Below are 17,890 nucleotides of genomic sequence, written 5' to 3' on the forward strand. Positions count from 1 at the left end.
TCAGCTGATTTTTCAGCAGAAACTCTGCAGGCCAGAAGGGAGTGGCAGGATATACTTAAAGTGATAAAAGAGAATAACCTACAACCAAGATTACCCAGCAAGGATCTCATTCAGATTCAAGGGAGAAATCAAAAGCTTTTCAGACAAGCAAAAGCTAAGAGAATTCAGCACCACCAAACCAGCTTTACAACAAATGTTAAAGGGAACTTCTCTAGGCAGGAAACACAAGAGAAGAAAAAGACCCATAAAAACAAACTCAAAACAATTAAGAAAATGGTAATAGGAACATACATATCAATAATAACCTTCAATGTAAATGGATTAAATGCCCCAACCAAAAGACACAGACTGGCTGAATGTATACAAAAACAAGACCCATTATGAGCTGTCTACAAGAGACCCACTTCAGACTTAGGGACACATACAGACTGAAAGTGAAGGGATGGAAAAAGATATTCCATGCAAATGGAAATCAAAAGAAAGCTAGAGTAGCAATACTCGTATCAGATAAAATAGACTTTAAAATAAAGACTGTTACAAGAGATAAGGAAGGATACTACATAATGATCAAAGGATCAATCCAAGAAGAAGATATAACAATTATAAATGTTTATGCACCCAACATAGGAGCACCTCAATACAAAAGGCAAATGCTAACAACCATGAATGGGGAAATCGACAGTAACACAATAATAGTAGGGGACTTTAACACCCCACTTACACCAATGGGCAGATCATCCAAACAGAAAATAAATAAGGAAACACAAGCTTTAAATGACACAACAGACCAGATAGATTTAATTGATATTTATAGAACATTCCACCTGAAAGTGGCAGAATGCACTTTCTTCTCAAGTGCACACTGAACATTCTCCAGGATAGATCACATCTTGGGTCACAAATCAAGCCTCGGAAAATTTAAGAAAACTGAAATTGTACCAAGCATCTTTTTTGACCACAGTGTTATGAGATTGGAAATCAATTACAGAAAAATATTGTAAAAAACACAAATACATGGAGGCTAAACAGTGTGCTACTAAATAACCAAGAGATCACTGAAGAATCAAAGAAGAAATTAAAAAATACATAGAAACAAATGACAATGAAAACACAATGACCCAAAACCTATGGGACACAGCAAAAGCAGTTCTAAGAGGGAAGTTTATAGCAATTCAATGTCACCTCAAGAAACAAGAAAAATCTCAGATAAACAATCTAACCCTATACCTAAAGCAACTAGAGAAAGAAGAACAAAGAAAACCTAAAGTCAGTAGAAGGAAGGAAATCATAAAGATCAGAGAAGAAATAAATGAAATAGAAATGAAGAAAACAATAGCAAAGATCAATAAAACTAAAAGTTGGTTCCTTGAGAAGATAAACAAAACTGATAAACCCTTAGCCAGACTAATCAAGAAAAAAGGGAGAGGATGCAAATCAATAAAATTAGAAATGAAAAAGGAGAAATCACAACTTGACACCGCAGAAATACAAAGGATTATAAGAGACTACTACAAACAACTATATGCCAATAAAATGGACAGCCATGAAGAAATGGACAAATTCTTGGTAAGGTACAATTTTCCAGACTGAACCAAGAAGAATTAGAAAATAATAACAGACCTATCGCAAGTAATGAAATTGAAACTGTAATTAAAAATCTTCCAACAAACAAAAGTCCAGGACCAGATGTCTTCACAGGTGAATTCTATCAAACATTTAGAGAAGAGCTAACACCCATTCTTCTCAAACTCTTCCAAAAAATGCAGAGGGAGGAACACTCTCAAATTCGTTCTACAAAGCCACCATCACCCTGATACCAAAAGCAGAAAAAGATATCACAATAAAAGAAAATTATAGACCAATATCACTGAAGAACATAGATGCAAAACTCCTGAACAAAATACTAGCAAACAGAATCCAACAACATATTAAAAGGATCATCAACCATAATCAAGTGGAATTTATCCCAGGAATGCAAGGATTCTTCAATATACGCAAATCATTCAATGTGATACACCATATTAACAAATTAAGGAATAAAAACCATATGATCATCTCAATAGATGCAGAAAAAGCTTTTTACAAAAGTCAACACCCATTTATGATAAAAACTCCCCAGAAAATGGGCATAGAGGGAAACAACCTCAACATAATAAAGGCCATATATGACAAACCCACAGCAAACATCATACTCATTTCCACTAAGATCAGAAACAAGACAAAGATATCCACTGTTGCCACTCTTATTCAACGTAGTTTTGGAAGTCCTAGCCACAGCAATCAGAGAAGAAAAAGAAATAAAAGGAATACAAATTGGAAAAGAAGAAGTAAAACTGTCACTGTTTGCAGATAACATGATACTATACATAGAAAACCCTAAAGATGTCACCAGAAAACTACTAGAACTAATCTATGAATTTGGTAAGGTTGCAGGATACAAAATTAATGCACAGAAATCTCTGGCATTCCCATACACTAACAATGAAAAATCAGAAAGAGAAATTAAGGAAACAATCCCATTTACCATTACAACAAGAAGAATAAAATACCTAGGAATAAACCTACCTAAGGAGGCAAAAGACTTGTACTCAGAAAACTATAAAACACTGATGAAAGAAATCAAAGATGACATAAACAGATGGAGAAATATACCATGTTCTTGGATTGGAAGAATCAACATTGTGAAAATGACTTTACTACCCAAAGCAATCTACAGATTCAGTGCAATCCCTATCAAACTACCAATGGCATTTTTCACAGAACTAGAACAAAAAGTTGCACAATTTGTATGGAAACACAAAAGACCCTGAATAGATAAAGCAAACTTGAGAAAGAAAAATGGAGCTGGAGGAATCAGGCTCCCTGACTTCAAACTATTCTACAAAGCTACAGTAATCAAGATAGTATGGTACTGGCACAGAAACAAAAATATAGATCAGTGGAACAGGATAGAAAGCCCAGAGATAAACCCACACACACACGGTCACCTAATTTATGACAAAGGAGGCAAGAATATACAATGAAGAAAAGACAGCCTCTTCAATAAGTGGTGCTGGGAAAACTGGACAGCTACATGTAAATGAATGGAATTAGAACACTACCTAACACCATACACAAAAATAAACTCCAAATGGATTAAAGACCTAAATGTAAGACCAGACACTATAAAACTCTTAGAGGAAAACACAGGAAAAACACTCTTTGACATGAACCACAGCAAGATCTTTTTTGACCGACCTCCTAGAGGAATGAAAATAAAAACAAAAATAAACAAATGGGGCCTAATGAAACTTAAAACCTTTTGCACAGCAAAGGAAACCATAAACAAGATGAAAAGACAACCTTCAGAATGGGAGAAAATATTTGCAAACAAAGCAACTGACAAAGGATTAATCTCCAAAATATACAAACAGCTCATGGAGCTCAATATCAAAAAAACAAACAACCCAATTAAAAATGGGCAGAAGACCTAAGCAGACATTTCACCAAAGGAGACATACAGATGGCCGAGAGGCACATGAAAAGATGCTCAACATCACTAATTATTAGAGAAATGCAAATCAAAACTACAATGAGGTATCACCTCATACCAGTCAGAATGGCCATTATCAAAAATATAGAAACAATAAATGCTGAAGAGGAGGGTGTGGTGAAAAGGGAACCCTCCTGCACCGTTGGTGGAAATGTAAATTGATACAGCCACTATGGAAAACAGTATGGACGTTCCCTAAAAAAACTAAAAATAGAACTACCATATGACCCAGCAATCCCACTACTGGGCATATACCCTGAGAAAACCATAATTCAGAAAGAGACATGTACCACAAAGTTCACTGCAGCAATATTTACTACAGTCAGGACATGGAAGCAGCCTAAATGTCCATTGACAGATGAATGGATAAAGAAGATGTGGCACATATATACAATGGAATATTACTCTGCCATAGAAAGAAACGAAATTGAGTTATTTGTAGGGAGGTGGATGGACCTAGAGTTTGTCATACAGAGTGAAGTAAGTCAGAAAAAGAAAAACAAATATCATATGCGAACGCATGTATATGGAATCTAAAAAAATGGTACTGATGAGGGAAGGGTAAGCTGGGACAAAGTGAGAGAATGGCATGGACACATATACACTACCAAATGTAAAATAGATAGCTAGTGGGAAGCAGCAGCATAGCACTGGGAGATCAGCTCGGTGATTTGCAATGACCTAGAGAGGTAGGATAAAGAGGGTGGGAGGGAGGCTCAAAAGGGAGGGGATATGGGAATATATGTATGCACATGGCTGATTCACTTTGTTGTACAACAGAAACTAACACAGCATTGTGAAGCAATTATACCCCAATAAAGATGTATAAATAAAAAAACTTATCTATGTACTTGTACATAGAATAGAAAGCACAGAAAGAGATGTAGAAAGATACATGCCATAATAACAGTAGTTCCTTCAGTTTGAAGAGGCAATGGGCAAGTTACTGAATTGTTGGGCTAACACTTACTTCCGTAATTTTTTAAAAGTGTGGTCAGTGTCACCAGATAAGAAAAATAGGGTTTACTATACAAAGAGGATGGTGGGGTGTATGTTGTGTGAGGAATTGATTCTAACTCCTTGCCAAATATCTTTTACCAGTTGAGGAATCCAGTTGGTGAATTCTATCCAGCTAATCTAGAATTAGGGCTATCAGTGAAATCATGAGACTCAGTCTTTAGTGTGCTGAAAAGCTATTGGCTATCAAAGGAAAGAGAAGGGGGAACAGGCTCATGGAAGAGCACAAGTTTCTCAAAGCAATGTTAGTCAATATGAGATAAATTAAAATGTGGGAAATAAACCAAACCTGTAATTTCATTAGGAAGAATGAATCTCTTCCATGGGTTTCTAACTATAACCTACTCTAGCCCAGGATTTCAGAGATATCTGCTTCTACAGGCATTGTTCTGCTCTGCCAGATGTTAGCAACCTATGGCACTCATACCTAAAAGAGTTCATGCCTTTTTATTCCTGCTGCATATCACCCTTCCAGCCACCTTTAAGAACTTTCAGTGGCCATTAAGAGAACTGGTGGTCAGACTAGTAATGTTCCTCGTGTCATCTCTACAGGTTGGCACATAATATTCTGTCCTCGTCTCCCTAGTGAGCTGGCCACATATCTATATTCAGAAGCTCAGTAAACCATACCATAGTTAGGTTTCTGCCCACACACCCTACTCCCAATTGATCTAACATACCAGAAAAAAAGGGATGAAACACATCTTTCAGAGAAGGTTGATTTCTAAGTTAGACAAATGGACCCAAGAACTCCTCAGCCGACTAAACAATACTGAATACTCACCACCTTCCTTCAAGCATCACAAAAAGTCTCCATATTCGGGAGACTATATAGTTACCACCTCAATGTTCAGCTGTGAGTAAGTAAAGGATTTATTTTACTTATTTGAATATGCACTGTAAGTATGTATGTATGTTGTGAGAAGAATGTAAAAAGGATATAAAACCTATGACTACCTCAAATGTCTATGCTTGGTGTCTCATACCTGAAATTCCAAAATCCCTTTATCTTCAGGCTTTGACTTGTTAAAATGCTAGTTTGTCTTAGAGAAAGCATACTTTAAACTATTCTCAGTCACAAACATCTAGTGTAAAAGAGTTAGATCATTCCTTTAAAGCTTGTTTTGAGAAGGAGGGACACAGGCACATTCAAGAAGGAAAAACAAAGCAGGGATACTAGACAGGATATAGAGGCAGGGGTAAGGGTAGTTCTGACCTGCTTATTTCCCAGTTTTGCCCATAGCCTACATGTCCCCCTTGTTATCTCAATTCATAGTACTAAACAATAAAAAATCCATTCCCACAAGAATGCCTCTATACCAAGGAAAGCCCTAGGAGTTATTCTTCTGAGGAAAGCAGGTGCTACTGATACTGTTCACCATATTTCTGTTCCATCTTGCCCCTCCAGGGCTCTCTCCAAGGTGGAAAGGAGCAAGCAGGCAAGCCATGATAGAGAACAACAACAAAAAAGATAAATCCAGAGAGGGAGCAGATCAAATGCCTTCACATTTACATTCTGATGGAACAAAGTACAATTGTCCTCTAATTTCAAATGTGCTCGGGTTAGGCTGTTTCCCAAATAGAACTGGCAGTAAAATCCAGTTCTCCAAATCCAACGTCCTTGCGCTTACCTGAGAGGGGCTGATTCTTTGTCCAGCCACTCCTGGATACTGTGGAGTCTGCCTCCAGGATGCTACTACTGTGAGACTTTGGGATGTGACGCCAGGAAGGGGCCAACCCAGATGATCTCTTAGCACTTGTATCCCTTCAAAACAGAAACCAGAGTCTAGTGAAAGCATCAGAAGGCTGATAACTAGCAACATTCCTAGGACTAACTTCCCTCCAAAAACTACAACAAAAACCCCAAACATCGAACTAATATAATTAAAATATCTGCAAAACTACTTCTGAAAATTGAAATACCCACTCGTTCCCCCATCTTATCTCACCTCATTCACATTTTGTGCATCTAGCAGTGTCTGGCACAAAACTTATTTAGTGAATTAATAAACAAATGCTCTCATATGGATTGCCTTCCTCTTTCTTATACTTTTGTAGCATCTTCTCATGTGTAAAACTAAACAGGGTCTGAGGTCAGGGAAGAGCAGTGGGAAAGTATGAGGATACGGTTATCACTCTTACAGAAGATATCACTCCTTTCCAAGCTATACTGTTAGGAAACTTGTCTCTGAGGTAACTCAGTAAAAACAATATATGGAGATCTGAAATTTATAAAGCAAATGGGCCCTATGGACAGGGTGCAATGACCACTATTAAACTGTCATAATTATCTTATGGAATTATGAATATCACTGGCTTCATAAGACACAGAATCCCCAGTGATCTTTAAAAAAAAGCCTAATATAAAAGGCAAGAATAAATAAAAATTGGGTTTTCTCTCTGATCGTAGAACTATGTAAGTTTTGGTTCACTAACTCATTCTTTCAATAAAAGTTATTTACTAAACAATTATTTTATATATAATACTTTAAAAGTTGCCTCTCCTTTCTCAAATGTCTTTGCTGCTTCTCCCAGCAGAGGGTACTGTTGCCATAGAAAGTTGATCGAGCACATTTTGCTTGCCCACAAGACGGTAACAAAGTCCATCTCTTCACTTGTCTGAGTTAAAAAGCCTCTTGGTGGCTCACATTTCGGCAAGGGACAATGCAGCTATTCAAAGGCCAAACAATACCTGCAGACATTCGAGCTCTCAGGCAGGGCTGCATCCAGGCTGACAGGGCTGCTGCTGTTCCTCTCACTGCTCTCATAGCCAGATTCCATTCGCTGGATTAGGCGAGGGTGCTGCTCTAAAAGGTGACAGCCTGGCCGTAATGGGCCCCAGATCTTGTACTGGGGTCTTGGTCCGCCAGTCTTAATGTCGTAAGCAGGTGGCTTGCTTATTTCATCTGGTGTAAATTCTTTAGCTATCCCAGTGAAACGACAAGTATGGAAAAGGAGGTAGATTTAGCATCTGCCTCAAACGAAGATATAACTAACCCTTCCCTCTAGCTACTCATTCACTCAACTCATATCCCCAAAAGGCGACCCATGAGGGTAAAATTTTTACCCTTCAAGGTAAAAGTGCACCTTGCCAAGTCTACCAGAAAACCCAGGTTTTTTTTTAAATACAAAAAACAACTTTATTCAAAAGCTCAATTCTTCCCTAATTAGCTCCTTACCTGAATCCTCAGAAAAGGGGCTAAGCTGCGTATAGCCACCGTGCTTCCTTCTGTCCTTACTAAAGATACTGTCAATATTGAGAGACTCCCGTTTGGGTCTCCATGTTGGACGATACTTGCTAGAAGAACTGGATTTTGACTCACTGCTGGTACTCTCTACTTCCCAGTCACGAGAGTGTAAAGGCAGGTTCCGAGGAGGTTTTTTGTCAGTCTGGTCTCCTCCCCTGCCCCCACAGGGAGATCCTAGGTTGGTCTGAGAAACCAGGGATGGTCTGTTATGGATAATATTGCTGACTGTCTCTTTAAAATCCCTTAGCCTGTTGGTGCTGCTGGATGATTTGGAGGCATTCCTAGGAGCCTGTTTCTCTTTCAGTGTTTCTCCTAAAAACACAAAGGATGAAACAACTGTAAATGTTTAAAGTCATCACGGGCACCCAGACCCCAGAGTTGAAAAAGAATGAAAGGCCTTTGAGCAGACAGGAGAAGCCACAGTTGGAGTGTGAGTGTGACAGAGTGAATAAAGAAAGAGAAACTATGCAGGGGGGCTTGCCTTCACTGTGGTACCCTGAGGCCTGAAGCTCATCGCCTTTCCTCCTGACCCGGCCAGAGCTCCTCTTGCGCTCTATCAGTGACCCTTTCTTGGATGGGAGTTTCTGATTACATTCACTATCAGTCAGGTGTCCTGAAAAAAAACAAGGAAATGGGGGTAAGCTGGTATCTGAGACTGACCTCCATCCTTCAGAGAACCTACTCTCCCTTTGGGATTCATGGCAGTACCACAAACTTAGTGGATCGGAAGCTGTAGAGGCCACGACTATGTGATTTAAGTGTAGCAGGAATCTCTCAATAGATAAAGGCAGAAAAGCGCAAGTATTTAGTGGGAACTTCCAACTTTACAATGTCTCCTGAGCAATTACCAATCTCGATCCCACTCATAATCCTTCCCAGTGACCCAGATGGACACATTACTTGGTAGTTTTTAAAAGGCAAAAGTTTTAAAGATTATATAAGAATATCATGGTAGCAACACATACCGAGTGAAGTTTAATTTTTATTACATCTGGTATTATCCTAGGTGCCCCAGTCTTTGCCCACAAGAGCTCTGATTGATTGTATATGGCTTTAAGACCCAGTTCTAAACATTCCTTAAATGTGAATCATTCCAAAGGACATCTGAACTTTGAATAATTCCCATTCCCAGCCATAACCCATGCTTTACCAAACTTGACTTCGCCCAGAGATTACACTTCATAGTTCCTCAATACTAATCACCGGGAAACCCAGGAGATCTGGGCTCTTTTATGTAACTTGCCATACTTCACGCCCACAGTATGTGAATGTATAAGTATGATCTGACAACAGCAAAGGTCAGATTCTAAAGGATATAATCATCTAAGCTGCTGGAGGCCAAAGGTGAATTAAGCAACTGAATTAAATTGGAATATAGGCTTATAGGAAATCCCCTAGGGTTCTCAAATATCTGAGAGCTAGCAGAAATTTGCTTTCATATGTTATTTATGAAAATCCTTGTACATATTCAGGTATGATATGCAATGATATGGCTACATATTTTCAATTACCAACGCAATCTCTTATTGCTTTTATCTAATCATTTGCTATCTCTGGGCCCATAAGAAAGACTTATCAGTTGGAACAACTAAATCCACAAATGTAAAAACCAATGGGCATGCTCCCCCACTCCCAGCCATTCACAAACCCTTTAAAAAACCTGACTCTCCTTATTTATCCTGTGACTTGGTTTCTCCCTGTTTCACAGTTTCAGAAATACAATCTAAAAAAATCACACTTTGCAGTAGTCATCTATGCAATAGTCATCAAAAGAAATCCAACATGAATCCAACCAAACCACTAGATCCAACTAGCAATTTATAAAAAATACAGAGGACAGAGAAACACGCTACAGTTTACCATACAGACACAATCAGCAAAATTTAAAATGTGGGAAAACTACAGCACAAACTACCTAGTTCTTCAACAATAAATAGAAAGGAAGAAACAGAGGCAAAACCTACAGATTAAAGGAAGTGTAAAAGACTTATTAACCCATCACAATGTGTAGACCTCATTTGGATTCTGAGTCAAAAACAAACCAACCATTAAAAAATATGACATTTATGAGATAATAGGATATTTGAACGCTCATTGGTTATTTAGTGGTTTTAAGAAGCTATTAATTTAAAAAATGATTCTTTTAGAGATACATACTAAAATATTTATGGAAAAGGTGATATAATGTCTGGGATTTGCTTCAAAATAATCCATGAGTAGGGGAAGTGGGCAGAGGTACAGATAAAACTAGATTGACCATGAGTTATAATTATTGAAACTAGGTGATGGGTACATGAAGGGGCTGTATACTATTCTGTATGCTTTTGAATATGTTTGAAATTCTCTCTCTCTTTTTTTTAAAGGGCATGCACAGGATGTAAACCACCAATCTGAAGCCATGGGATCACTAATTCCCAAGTCTCTAAGAGTGTGGGCACTGTTCTATGCCTTAGGTGATGAACTTTTCATCTCAGCAGTCAGTCACTTACTGTTCTTCCTTTTGTGCCCTGTAATGATTTCTTCCACTGACACAGGCACAATCTTCTGTAGATTAAAAGAACAATTCAAGAACGTTCTCTGCATGGAACTCACAATAACAAACAGGCTAGCTTTCCATCCTTTTATTTCTCTGTCCTTCAGGAAGACCAGCAAGGTGATGAGCAGGTTTCCCCATCCATAAATATGCCCCTTCTCTCAAAGCCCTTCAGGGCTTTGAAACAAAGCCTGGCATGAGAAGGAAATGAGGTGCAAGACCACAAGGTTTAATGGGGCACTATGAGAATGACAGGGATCAAGAGCACAGAAGGAAAAAAGCCTTCAGAAAAAGAGTTCAGAATAAATAATCACATTACAATTGTCCTTACTGATAGGCTGCTGTTGACAGGAACATCATCATTCATTCAGAAGTGAGTTGCTTTCTTTCATCCCTCTCAATTACCCAAGTTCTGTGCACTTCCCCTTTTGCATGACAAACATTTCTGACTTGCCCCAGTTTCTTTTTCTTGGGAGACCCTCTATGCAGAACTGAATCAGGCAAGCAGGGTCCACTGTATAAGTCCCTACCTGTGTCCCGACTGCTCTGAGACGTGGAATCGTTCTCCACATTATAGATGACTGTTCCCTGAGAATCAGAAGAGAAGTGACTGACCACAGACTCATGGTGGGAGTGCTTGTAGGGATAGCTCTCCGTTGAGGAATCTGTTCGAGTATCACTTGAGATGGAGGGCTCCCTCCCTGAGGGAAGGAGGAGACATGCAAAGGTGAGGAAAGAGAGGACAGTGATAGAGAGGGGGCGAAGAGCTGGATGGCAACAAAGGTTCACAAGGTAAGAACTTCCTAAATGGAAGGGTGAGAAGGATATACCAGAGCCGTTCTTCCCAACACCCAACTTCAGATAACCCAGACACACAATTCCTTCCACTCCTGCCCCTACCTTGCTGAAGCCCTCCCTTTGCCTGCCATTGTGAAAAACTGTGGGGCTTTTAGAAAACCTACAGGGGGAAAAGTAGAAGAAAGGAAAAAGTTGTGAAAAGTAAGATCTACTTAGATGGCAAGTCCCATGCCAACCTGGCACACATAACCAGTTGTTTCCCTATCCCATAATTTTTCTCCTATACTGCCAGAAAAGTCACTTTTAAAAATTTAAAAGCATTTTTAATATCTATGAGACATTATGGGGCAGTTATTTATACTTTGGTGTGAATTAGTTCAATTAGACTACTTTCCTCTGAACACCCAGCTGAGATAAGCACAACAGTGTAAATGGGTGTTTGACTGAAGGGAGAAGAAGCAGAGCAGGTCTGGGTGGGGCACAAGGGTGGGAAGAACATACCAAACAGGAGGGAGGTACAAAAGGGAGGGGAAAAGATTCCAAAGACAAGTATCTTCTCTTTCAAAATTATACTCAGGGCCAGCCAGCCTTAGATCCAGAAGAGGAAAAGAGTATTACTTTTTCCTCCTTTTAGGAATCAAGCCAAAACCATTAGGGTTGTATTTCTATTATAGGATGAGTTTCTGAGGGATAGCCTGAGACTTTAGTAATAAAGCTGCAACTGTTTCTACAGGAAAACATGATTTAAGTTCCAAATAACTGAATTAGAAGTGAACAGCTGATTCATAAGCTAAGGAATATTGCTACCACACTTGGCATTTTAAAACAAACATCTCTCATCCCAAACAAAATGACGAGCTTTGTAGTAACTCATATCATTTTCTGCGTCTTAACAACTCAAGTCACTGTTAAATTGCTAGTAAGAATGAGTCATCTTAGCAATATTAGAAGGTTAAATAGTGAGGTTTCCCTCACAAACTTAATACCTCAGTCTAAATGAACATAATTTCCTTCTCATTTTTGAAACGGGGCCAGGTGATCTAGACAATACATTCCTAAACACTGAAGGAAACAAAGCCTGGCAAAACTTGGGCTTCAGCATTAGTTGGTACTTCTTTCTTATCTCTGATGAATCCTCTTTCTCCAAGCTAGGTTAAGGGCTAGGCTCATGACTGTGAGACACTACTGTCCAGTCATCACATTGGAGTGGGGAGGGAGAAGTAAAGAGCTAGGCTGCTCACCTGAATCTTCACTATCATAGCACGTCCTGCTGTACGACTGGAACTCAACTTGAGGGGGCAGGTCCTGGGTGGACACTGGGGTACCCTGGGGGTCTGCATAAAGCAGCAGCAAAGGCTGATAATGTCCCTTGATGCATTTGGTCACCACATCCTTCCATTTGGGCCCAATCTGAACCAGAAACAACCAGAAAAAGCATGACAATTATACTTCATATTCATAATTCAACACATATCTTTCTACTCTATTTTTCTAAAGAAAATAAAAGAGATGAAAAGACAAGAACTGGGTAAAGAAACAACAAAAGAGATCTTGGACCTAAACTTAATGCTTTTTTTTTTTTTTTTTTTTAATTTTTGGCTGCGCCACACAGCATATAGGATCTTAGTTCCCCAACCAGGATCAAACCCACGTCCCCTGCAGTGAAAGTGCGGAGTCTTAACCACTGGACCTCCAGGGAAGTCCCAATGAATTTTTTTTTTTTTTTGCGGTACGCGGGCCTCTCATTGTTGTGGTCTCTCCCGTTGCAGAGCACAGGCTCCGGACGCGCAGGCTTAGCGGCCATGGCTCACGGGCCCCGCCGCTCCGCGGCATGTGGGATCTTCCCGGACCGGGGCACGAACCCGTGTCCCCTGCATCGGCAGGCGGACTCTCAACCACTGCGCCACCAGGGAAGCCCCCAATGAATTTTTTGTTAAGTCTTTTTTAATGAAATCCTTTTAGAAAGCACTAAAACCCTATAAGAGATAGGAATGATGAATAAAATTACTTTTATTCCTGTGAAACATCAATTCAATTATGAAGTATGAATAAAAGTTCTCAAAGCTGAATATGCTATGTGAGGGGACTTCAGTTGACTTGGTGATGAATTTCTTTTCACAGACATCAAATAAAAGCCCTTGTTTGAAATTTGCATTTCTATAATTTTCTCCTAAATATTAAAATCACCTTCATGAAGCTAAAGAGCAGACAGAAACTCTCTCACAGACTGCCTGAAAATAAGTGACATTCCGTCTCAGAGTTCACACAAGGCAGGACATAAAATATCAAACTGCGTAGAATATACAGCTGAACCTCTCAGCCTTAGCTTTGTGCTGGATTCAGTGCTGCCATGGCAGTGGAAAAAAGTGACAGAATAGCCATGGAAACAACAATCCAATCAAATCCCCAAACTCACTCTCTTTTAAGTTTGATCCAGTCACATTCTTAGATGGTGTGGTCTTGGAGTCAGACCACTGGCACAGTGTTTATTTCATAATAGACGTTCAGTAAATTTATAACTGATTTATCATTTTAACTGAAACATTTATATGCTTTTTACATACAAATCTGATTTAATATTTTATAAGGCAGGTATTATTTTTCAAATGAAAAACCTAAAGCTCAAAGAATTTACATAAGTTGCCCAAGATTACAACAGTAAAAAAGAGATGAAGAAGAGAATCAGGGAATTTAACAAAGACTTTACTATTTGTAGAGGACACTACGTAAGGCCCATGGGTTGGTGTAGATTATAGTCAGCAGTCTCCTAGCTGCTAACCTTATCACAAGAGGCTTCCTCACTCACACAGATCACCTAAACTACTTCAGCCACACACTCTGTGGTTTAGATAGTACCAAATTCCCAGCTTTAAATATCATTATAGCCTTATTTTCTCTACACTATCCCCAAAATACATTAATCCGTGATAGAGTACTTCAGGGAGATAACAATCAGAGAATAATTTATAGCAGCCCTGGGACAAAGTATTACCCACTGTTAATTACAAGATTTGGAATTCTGAACTCTGTGCTAAGCTTATAACCTAATTTGAGGCATTAGATTGTTCTCGCTCAAATCAACGAATTAACACATTTTTTAAAAAGCCCTTTCAACTATAAATTCAGAATGGTTCTGAATGCTAGTGAGGTGATTCAGAGAAAATAATAGAAGATAAATTGATCCTGTCCTCAAGAACTTGGTCTGTTGGGGAAGAGAAGACTGACACTCTCATAAATTCAATAGATAGGCAGACAGACACTAAAATTATGAAAATGAAACACTGAAGACAAGTAATTGTCCATAGTTTTTTGTTCCATTCACCAAACACGTCAAGAAGGACTTGAATATTCCTACCTCCTTGACGTGAGCATCATCAAAATACATCCATTTGCGGATCTTTGTTTGGAAAAAGAATGTAGAATAATGTTTGCCGTAGTAACAGATCATTCCTACTAAGTACAGTTCAGACTGCTTGGCCCGGTCATCTGTCACTCTGAAAAACAGCTGTGGGGAAAGAGGAGAAAGGAAAGAACAGTCACATACTCAGCCCTCTCACATCATCTCTCAGCAGACTCCATCATTTCTTAATTAAGGTACTGACTTGCTTCTCCTTTTGCTAATCCATATTTATCATCAGAAATGAACCTAAAAAGGCAAAATTTTAGCGAAATATCAGAGAGATAGTGGCCAAACTGGTAACGTGGTGATGTTTCTTCATAACTTTTATTTTATTTATTTATTCATTCATTCATTCAAACTGCGGCGAGTGGGGGCTACTCTTTGTTGCAGTGTGTGGGCTTCTCATTGCGGTGGCTTCTCTTGTTGTGAAGCACGAGCTCTAGGTGAGTGAGCTTCAGCAGTTGTGGCATGCGGGCTCCAGAGCACAGGCTCAGTAGTTGTGGCGCACGGGCTTAGTTGCTCCACGGCATGTGGGATCTTTCTGGACCAGGGATCGAACCTGTGTCCCCTGAATTGGCAGGCGGATTCTTAACCACTGCACCACCAGGGAAGTCCTCTTTATACCTTTTAATAATATTTTCTTGCTGGGGCCTATTCTAATATGAGCCAGGAATGTTAAAAAATAAATAAAACAAAAACAAAACATTCTCAAGTTTCAAAGGTTATTTATCAGCTGGGGCCACAAATATAAATTTCCTGTTGAGACCCTAAGTAGAAGGTAAGAAAGCCCTTAGGGGGAGCAATCCCACCATACTGGTTACCAACATTTCAATTCCTAGATATCTAGCGCTGTCCTAAGTGTTAAGAGACATACAAAATATTTGAAGGCAAGTACTCTTGCCTTTAGGAATGTGTTTGGTTGAAAAATCAATCATAAAAATAAAGCTAGGGGCTTCCCTGGTGGCGCAGTGGTTGAGAGTCCACCTGCCGATGCAGGGGACACGGGTTCGTGTCCCGGTCCGGGAAGATCCCACATGCCGCGGAGCGGCTGGGCCTGTGAGTCATGGCCGCTGGGCCTGCGCGTCCGGAGCCTGTGCTCCGCAACGGGAGAGGCCGCAGCGGTGAGAGGCCCGCGTAACACCAAAAAAATAATAAAAATAAAATAAAGCTAGAACAGAACAGAATATGTAGGCTATAGAAATCTAGAAAAATGATCTTTTATTGTGCATAGCCTACTATGTCAGAGACTCCTTGGCAAGGAGACGTAAAGTAAGATCCCAGATGGTTCACTTATTCTCAACCATGACTTAATGACATTAAAAAACAACAAGGGATCTCCTTAGTCACAGGACCATCCCAGAGGGAAACCAGTAAAAAGGAAACCACAGACTTTCTGGCTCTTCTCTTGAACTGAAGGAAAACCCTGGCTGTACCTATACTAGGGTATGCCACTGATAAGGTAAACAGCCCACGTCTGAAGTCTGTTTCCACTAGAATGCTCTTCCAAGCCACTTCATTACCTTCTCAGCAGATGTTGGTTCCTACCATGAATTTAATATTCTAGGACTCATGTCATCAACTTCTACCTCCTTCACCTCCCGTAGCAGAACTAGTCAGGACTGCTCACTTCTTTGACCTTACTACCTCCCATGGTTGAATACACTTCCCTATTCTACACTGGTATTAACTAATGATAAGTAGAGCATATAACTCTATGAATTACTTGATTTTTATCAGTAGCTAAGCTCTGCCCATCCTGTCTTTCAAGGCCAAGATCATCCCATATCTTCCAAAAAGCCTTTGCCAACTATGCGCAGGAGGTATGTGAGCATGTACATGTACGCACATGTATGTGTACAGATACACACAATATATATTTTCAAAACTCTTTAATATTTGTCATTTAGGATATACCTTTGTGTTCAGAGTTCACTGCCCTTGAGCAATAGTAAGTTACAAGAACTCCAAGTGAGAGATAAAGGTAACTAACACTCACATCACCCAGCTTAAGGCAGGTGCCCAGGCTGTGAATGACATCCTCTGCCAAGTCTGAGTGGTCCGAGTCCCATACCAGCCCAATCGTGATAATCTGTGGAGCGTTCATCAACACACGGCGAATCCGAATCCTCTCTCCACAGTTGCTCTGAAATACATATATGATGCTAGTGAGAAATGTTGCCCACTGACTCTGCCTCAATTCCACTGATCTCAGGGTTTCCCTCCCCACTCTGAACCCCACCCCTCACTTAACTCACCGGGCAGTTCCGCAGATCCCCCATGGTGCTGGCATTCTGCAGCAGCTCACCAAACATGCTTGGTGAGGGTTTTTCTCGTCTTTCCAGCATACAAATAGCCTGATTGCTTCGAGATGGGGAATTGAAGGGGGATGATGTTGGGAGTTGTACAGGGTTATAGCTAAAGCATTCATGCAAATTCCTAACTCACATGTTTGACTTTCTTCCTCTGCCCACTATGCCAAAGCCCCTCATCCTGACCAGCCTCAGTATCCCACAGAGTAAGTGTGCCTGCCTGTCCCCAAATCCGATGCTCATAGAATCCCCATTCCTCCTCTCACTCTGCTCGCCAGAACTTGAGACTAAGAAAAGAGGACAGATGGGAGAGGAAAGAAGGAGAACAGAGGTTATTTTAAAATTACTGTTCTGAGTTCCTACAATACAGCAAATACTCAGCAATAAGGATACAAGCTATTCGGGTGCCTTCAGTTAAAACCCAGTCAACTGAAGGATTGCCTAAGTATACAAACAGAGAACCCTATAACACTCACCAAAGGGAAGTAGTGGAGATATAATGCACCATCTGGATGAAAGGCAGCGGATCAGAAGTGGCGCCACAGCTGGTACATACACACTAAGCCCGGGGAGAAAAAAGCAAAACCAGCAGCCACAGTCATTAACTGTTTTGGCACCCATTTGACATCCTACATCCTAGCATAAAGTGTTCTTGAAGAAAAGGTCTAAGAAGTGATGGGAATAGAAATAAGGTTCACCTGCTCAAACAATGTCATTGCAAATTTCTGGTGGGAGATGCAGTGTTGGGCAGTGCATATGTCCTCTTTGGTTTCATCAGCAATGTGGAAGTGAATCCTCATCAGGAGGTTTTCCTAATAGGGAAGGACAAAAAGCAGTACGTAGACAATATTTAACAAACAAAAGTACAAATTTGTTGGCAGTTTACTCAGAGAAACAGCAATCCTCCTTGAAGGGAGGAATACCTCTGATTTTCTTTTAAATTTTTAATTTGAAATAATTATAAATTCACAGAAAATTTCAAAAAAATTATACAGGAGGTCCATGTACCCTTCACCCAGTTACCTCCACAGGTGACATGTTACATAACTATAG

At 39.9% G+C, this 17,890-nt stretch overlaps 1 protein-coding gene across 19 annotated transcripts in view; it reads right to left on the reverse strand.

Moving 5' to 3' along the window:
- The window catches only part of USP54 (ubiquitin specific peptidase 54), a 152,351-nt gene that overhangs the window by 25,506 nt on the left and 108,955 nt on the right, over positions 1–17,890 (reverse strand). For 14 of the 19 annotated variants that reach the window (XR_014295194.1, XR_014295195.1, XM_082634281.1 and 11 more), the window contains 11 exons: positions 17,536–17,649; positions 17,314–17,396; positions 16,784–16,889; positions 16,525–16,671; positions 14,484–14,633; positions 12,370–12,538; positions 10,861–11,031; positions 8,279–8,410; positions 7,729–8,109; positions 7,242–7,473; positions 6,181–6,314 (listed from right to left, as the gene is read on the reverse strand). Coding sequence is in view for 17 of the 19 variants with exons in the window: in XM_082634281.1 (XP_082490407.1) it covers positions 6,181–6,314; positions 7,242–7,473; positions 7,729–8,109; positions 8,279–8,410; positions 10,861–11,031; positions 12,370–12,538; positions 14,484–14,633; positions 16,525–16,671; positions 16,784–16,889; positions 17,314–17,396; positions 17,536–17,649 (1,819 nt within the window). In the remaining 2 variants the exon portion in view is untranslated. The remainder of the gene's footprint in view (positions 1–6,180; positions 6,315–7,241; positions 7,474–7,728; positions 8,110–8,278; positions 8,411–10,860; positions 11,032–12,369; positions 12,539–14,483; positions 14,634–16,524; positions 16,672–16,783; positions 16,890–17,313; positions 17,397–17,535; positions 17,650–17,890) is intronic. The other 5 variants (XM_082634276.1, XM_082634278.1, XM_082634277.1 and 2 more) reach the window with 1 other exon arrangement.

This window comes from Mesoplodon mirus (genome assembly GCF_964341445.2).
Source record: "Mesoplodon mirus genome assembly, chromosome: 2".
NCBI classification, from domain to species: Eukaryota; Metazoa; Chordata; class Mammalia; order Artiodactyla; family Ziphiidae; genus Mesoplodon; species Mesoplodon mirus.